This window comes from Meleagris gallopavo, chromosome 30, assembly GCF_000146605.3.
Source record: "Meleagris gallopavo isolate NT-WF06-2002-E0010 breed Aviagen turkey brand Nicholas breeding stock chromosome 30, Turkey_5.1, whole genome shotgun sequence".
NCBI lineage: Eukaryota > Metazoa > Chordata > Aves > Galliformes > Phasianidae > Meleagris > Meleagris gallopavo.
Genome location: NC_015040.2, coordinates 3,047,830 through 3,053,497, shown reverse-complemented (window position 1 = coordinate 3,053,497; position 5,668 = coordinate 3,047,830). Strand labels below are relative to the sequence as shown.

At 55.5% G+C, this 5,668-nt stretch overlaps 2 protein-coding genes across 2 annotated transcripts in view; one reads left to right on the top strand and one right to left on the bottom strand.

The window, feature by feature from the left end:
* The first annotated feature begins 830 nt into the window (after positions 1 to 830).
* GAMT (guanidinoacetate N-methyltransferase) lies at positions 831 to 2,767 on the top strand. The gene is made up of 6 exons (XM_010725011.3): positions 831 to 1,069; positions 1,374 to 1,519; positions 1,630 to 1,693; positions 1,865 to 1,932; positions 2,013 to 2,123; positions 2,294 to 2,767. The coding sequence occupies exons 1-6, from the start codon at positions 886 to 888 to the stop codon at positions 2,432 to 2,434; spliced, it is 714 nt and encodes a 237-aa protein (XP_010723313.1). The 5' UTR covers positions 831 to 885; the 3' UTR covers positions 2,435 to 2,767.
* Positions 2,768 to 3,321: 554 nt separating this feature from the next.
* The window catches only part of NDUFS7 (NADH:ubiquinone oxidoreductase core subunit S7), a 3,693-nt gene continuing 1,346 nt past the window's right edge, over positions 3,322 to 5,668 (bottom strand). The window contains exons 5-8 of the mRNA XM_010725010.3: positions 4,512 to 4,691; positions 4,396 to 4,442; positions 3,609 to 3,697; positions 3,322 to 3,529 (exon numbers count right to left, since the gene is read on the bottom strand). Of these exons, the coding sequence (XP_010723312.1) occupies positions 3,432 to 3,529; positions 3,609 to 3,697; positions 4,396 to 4,442; positions 4,512 to 4,691 (414 nt within the window). The 3' untranslated portion in view covers positions 3,322 to 3,431. The remainder of the gene's footprint in view (positions 3,530 to 3,608; positions 3,698 to 4,395; positions 4,443 to 4,511; positions 4,692 to 5,668) is intronic.

Sequence of the window (5,668 nt, the reverse complement as noted above, 5' to 3'; positions counted from 1 at the left end):
TTACGGCGTGTCTCCGGCCTGGTGCGTGGCTGCGGTGATCGCCGTGGCCTTTATACGTGGACCGATGCGCAGCGCGATGGCAGCACGCATCTCCAGTGCTCACCGCAGCTCTGGTATTCAGCACGGCCCCATTGCATGGCTGCAATGCAACCCCAATGCATACAGACCAATTGCACTGCACGGTCCCATACCAACCCCCCGGTGCATTTTGCAGCACCAATGCATAGCTCCAGTGCTCACTGCGGCCCCGGTGTGTGGCCTCAGTGCGTGGCATGGCCACAGCAGAGCCCCAGTGCATGTCCCAGTGCACGGCACAGCCACAGAGTGCAGCTGCAGCACTGACTGCAACCCCAGTGCACAGTCCAACTATGCAGAACAGCCCTGGTGCGTGGTCCCAGTAATATGGGATGGCCACAGTGCGTGGCTCCAACTGAGAACGGCTCCAGTGCATGGCTCCAGTGCCTGGTGTAACCCCGATGCACAGCCCAATGCACAGCACAGTGCATAACCCCAACCCGTGGCACAGCACAGGGCACAGCACCACGCACAGCCCCAGATCTGAACCCTCCCTCTGTGCCCCCTGTAATGCATCAGCCCAGCTTTGACCCACGCTGGTTCAGCAGCTGCACACAGCGCAGAACACGATGCACAGTGCCGCTCACACCCCAGCAGCTCTCCCCAAGCCCCCACACCCCTCATCCACCCCCCTGCACCCAGCCCCACGCACGCACCACGCACCACCCCTCGATACCCTTTCACCCCAGAGGGGCCCCAGCAGGATGTGCACACTCAGCTCTTTCCCGGCCCTGGCTATTTAAAGCTGGACAGCACTGTGAGCCCTCTCCTCCCCCTGCACTGCGAGCCCTTGGACTTTCTCCCGCAGCCATGAGCGCCCGCTCAGCCACAGCTCCCATCTTCACCGAGGGTGAGGACTGCAAGGCTGCATGGCGGGAGGCTACAGCTGCCTACAATGCCCCCGACACCCACCTGGAGATCCTGGGGAAGCCGGTGATGGAACGCTGGGAGACCCCCTACATGCATTCACTGGCAACCGTGGCTGCCTCCAGGGGTAATGGGGACAGCGAGTGGCACTGGGGGACATCGGTGGCCTGGGGGGGGGATCGTGACACTTGTGCTATCGTGCCAGTGGTGACATATTCCTGAAAGGGGCTGGGGGGGGAGGAAGGGGGCTGCCACCTGCCTGCAGTGCTGGCACCAAACTGGGGGGTCACAGCTTTGCTACAAGCAATTGTGCATTCCTATTGCAATGGGCAGGGAATGAGGGGGAATGCAGGGGGATGTTTGGGGCTTGAGGGGCTTCGGAGGGGAGAAATGCCAGAGGAGGGCTCCCAGTGTTAACCCCTTGCTGCCAGGCGGCCGTGTGCTGGAGGTGGGCTTTGGCATGGCCATCGCTGCCACCAAAGTGCAGGAGTTCAACATCGAGGAGCATTGGATCGTGGAATGCAACGACGGCGTGTTCCAGCGGCTGGAGGAGTGGGCACGGGTGCAGCCACACAAGGTCTGTGCCGTGTTGAGCTACGTTGGGCTGTGCCATGCAGTGCTGTGCTGTGCCATGCTGTGCTTTTCGAAGTGTGGGGCTGAGCCCCCCCTGTCCTGTTCCTCCTACAGGTGGTGCCACTGAAGGGGCTGTGGGAGGATGTGGTGCCAACGCTGCCGGATGGGCACTTCTCTGGTAACAGACCGGGGGGTGCGGGCACTGACCCCTAGGAGTGGGAGAGGATGGGGGTCCAGAGGCATGGAGGGAGAGGGGAGCAAACATAAAGGGGACAAATCCGAACATGGCGGTGAAGGGGAACCCCATGGTGGCACGGGGCCTCTCCTAAACGCTCTTCTCCCTGTGCAGGAATCCTATATGACACGTACCCGCTGTCTGCACAGACCTGGCACACGCACCAGTTTGCCTTCATCAAGGTAGGGCAGCAGGAGCGGGGTGGGAGGTGAGGAAGCTGATTGATGTGGTGCCTTTAACCCCCCCACCCCCCTTAATGCAGGACCATGCCTTCCGCCTGCTGCGGCCCGGGGGGGTCCTCACCTACTGCAACCTCACCTCGTGGGGGGAGCTGCTGAAGGGCAAATACAGCGACATAGAGAAGATGTTTGAGGTGAGCTGGGGGGGGGGCACACACTGCCACCAGCACGGACCCCTCCTGCGGGTACCTGCAGGGCTGAGAGCGTCGGGGGGGGGGGGAGCATCACAGCTTCCTCCCAGTCCAGCAGCATCACGGATGGCTGAGACCACAGCTGGGTGGTTCCCCCCCCTTCTCTCTTGCAGGAGACTCAGGTGGCACAGCTGCTGGAGGCTGGTTTCAGGAGGGAGAACATCAGCACGGCAGTGATGGAGTTGGTGCCCCCCCGGGAGTGCCGCTACTACTCCTTCCCTCGGCTGATCACCCCCCGTGTGGTGAAGCACTGAACAAAAAGGTTCCTCCAGCTGCAAACCCGCAGCGCAGCGTTGACCCGAAGGGGCTCACGCTGTCATTTACTCTAAAAACACAATTGTTTGTTACATCAGGGGTCCATTTCCAGGCCAGGCAGGAGGAATGGGGAAGATGGGGCAGTTTGAGACACATTTCTTAGAATTGGATTTCCCATGAGTTTCCTGTGACAGTTCCCTCATATTTTTGGCTAATGCCCGTTTTAATAAGCTCTGATTCTTACGACCTTCATCCAGTTCAACAGTGCATAACTGACGTTCCCCCTCTCTACCCCGAAGGGATAAAAACCATTAAATCAGACTGAAATACACGATGGCTATTTCTGAGCAATTGATTTTTGCCTTTCGAAGCGCACCTGTAACTGCAGACCATACCTGGGTCACAGCACGGGGGTTCCCACAACACATCCACTGCCAGACCAATGCAATCCTGGCTGCTGTACACATCAAGATGCGTTCCATCCCTTGTAGGAATTAAGAAACAAGCGGGCAGAGCTGAGCTCAGGGAGACCACGGGGTTCCCCTGGCTGTGTGCTGGTCAGATAAGGAACCTCAGCACTGACAGCAGCCTGCAGCTGGGGGAGGACCCAGTGCCTGAGCTGCTTTCACTGTGAAAAGGAAAACAAATCCTGCACAAGTTGCTACAGCAGAGCTGTGTCTTCTACCTGAGCCAGAGGACTTCAGGCCTCCTGCAGCAACCAACCACACTCAGCAGCTGCAACTCCTAACGAAGCCAAAGAGCAACCCAAGGTTTCATGCTTCCCTTCTCCCAGGCATTTATTTCACTCAGGTCACTGCTTCTCGTGATGAATTTTTTAAACAAGCAAACACATTTGAGATGAGAGCAATATATTAAAGACAGGGCAGCATCTTAACCACGTACAGTTTTATTGGAAGGCCTGTGAGAACAGATATTTTTGTGCGTAGAAAGCAAGTAGGTGCCGCAGGCAGTGAGTGGGAGGTCATAAATAAGAGCCTATTTCCTATACCAGATCTGAATCTTCTTCTCTCGTTTGATTTTTTTCTGAAGCTGCAAGATCCCATACAGCAAAGCTTCAGCAGTGGGTGGGCAACCTAAGGGGGAAAGAGGTGGGTAACATCACCAACTCCATGCCAGCCCTGCTCTAAGCCAGCACTGTGGCTGCTCTCCTACCTGGCACATAGATGTCCACCGGTACGATGCGGTCACAGCCCCTCACCACAGAGTAGGAGTAGTGGTAATAACCCCCACCATTGGCACAGCTGCAAAAGGTGTTCGTTAAGCACAGCTCGGGACCCACGGTGAAACATTAGCAGAGGCAAAGGAAAACATTAACCCGGCACAGAGGTGGTTCTGGATGTCACGGGGACTGAGCTGTGGCCGTTCAGTTTGAGCACAGAGCTGTGTGCCACTCATGGCACCTGGCTGCGAGGCAGGCTGCATGTGTGTTCTGAGCTGAACCAAACCAAACTGAACTACTTCCATGCCTCTTACAAGGCAGATATAGAGGAGCCCCTTTGCACGCTGCAAAACCTCTTTTTTTTTTTGTCCACATCCACAAAAATGTTTCTAGAACTCATTCTGTCCCATCCATTCTTAAGTTCAGCTGCACTCAGACCCAGCGGCACCGGGTCAGCTCTGCTCTGCCAACACTGTGGCTTCAGAGTCAGAGATCCACAGATCCCATATTTGATGCTGCAGAGTGGAAACATTAAGTCCAAAAGCAAATCCAAAAGATTTTGAACATAGATAAGCCTACAGAGGCAGCCACAAATAAACCAACAGAATCTTCCACTGGAAAGAGCCAGCAGTTCAGAGGGACCTGACAAAATACTCTCCTAACCAAGAAGAAATTTTTATTTAGTTTATTTAGTTAAATATCAAAACTGAAAGGGCTGAAACGATGGAGTTCCCTCCCACTCAGCCACACGGTTTCCCCCACCCAGCTTAAGGTTGTTACCTTCCCATGGAGACCACATAGCGAGGCTCTGGCATCTGGTCGTAGACCTGCAGGACACAGACAGGTCAGAGAGCTCTCCATCCACACACAGCCACCCTCGAGGCACCCGCCCATACCTTTCGCAGGGCTGGAGCCATTTTGTTTGTCAGGGTGCCAGCCACAATCATGACATCAGCTTGGCGGGGGCTCGCTCGGAACACCACCCCGAAGCGGTCCATGTCGTAGCGTGGAGCTGCCATGTGCATCATCTCCACAGCACAGCACGCCAGGCCGAACGTCATCGGCCACAGGGAGCTCTGCAGGGGAGAGAGAGGGGTCATAGAATCATAGAACGGCCTGGGTTGAAAAGGACCACAATGCTCATCCAGTTCCAACCCCCTGCTATGTTCCCCCTCTACTCTGCTCTTGTGAGGCCCCATCTGCAGCACTGTGTCCAAGTGTGGAGCCCCCAGTATAAGAAAGACAGGGAGCTGTTAGAGAGGGTCCAGAGGAGCCACGAAGATGATCAGGGGACTGGAGCACCTCCACTACAAAGACAGGCTGAGGGAGCTGGGCTCGTTCAGCCTGGAGAAAAGAAGGCTGCAGGGTGGCCCCATTGCAAACTTCCAATATCTAAATATCGCTAGTTACATGAGAGAAGAGGCCGACCCTCAGCTGACTACAAACCTCCCTTCAAGTAGTTATAGAGAGCGATAAGGCATCTCCTGAGCCTCCTCTTCTCCAGACTGAACAATCCCAGCTCCTTCAGCACTTCCTCATAAAGCCTGTGCTCCAGTCCCCTCACCAGCTTTGTTGCCTTTCTTTGAACACACTCCAGAACCTCAATATCTTTCTTGCAGTGAGGGGCCCAAAACTAGACACAGTACTCAAAATGTGGCCTCACCAGAGCTGAATACAGGGGGACAATCACTTCCCTGTTCCTGCTGGTAGCACCGTTCTTGATGCAAGCCAGGATGCCATTGGCCTTCTTGGCCACCTCAGCATACTGCTGGCTCATGTTCAGCTGAGCATCAATCATCAACCCCAGGTCCATTTCTCTACACAGTCTTCCAGCTACTCCACTCCAAGCCTGTAATGTTGCCTGGGGTTGTTGGGGCCAAAGTGCAGGACCCGGCATTTGAATTTTTCTTGTTGAAACTCATCCCATTGGCTTCAGTTCAGCTACAGATCCTTCTGTAGGTCCTCACTACCCCCAGGCAGATTGACACTTCCAGCCAACTTGATGTTATCCGCAAACTTACTGAGGGTGCACTCAATGCCCTCATCCAGGTCA

What these genes read in the sequence shown, in the direction of transcription:
- GAMT (XM_010725011.3), top strand. Translation starts at nt 886, where the DNA reads ATGAGCGCCCGCTCAGCCACAGCTCCCATCTTCACCGAGGGTGAGGAC. An exon ending in AACCGTGGCTGCCTCCAGGG is followed by an intron (nt 1,070 to 1,373) that starts GTAATGGGGACA and finishes CCTTGCTGCCAG; the next exon opens with GCGGCCGTGTGCTGGAGGTG. An exon ending in CACGGGTGCAGCCACACAAG is followed by an intron (nt 1,520 to 1,629) that starts GTCTGTGCCGTG and finishes TTCCTCCTACAG; the next exon opens with GTGGTGCCACTGAAGGGGCT.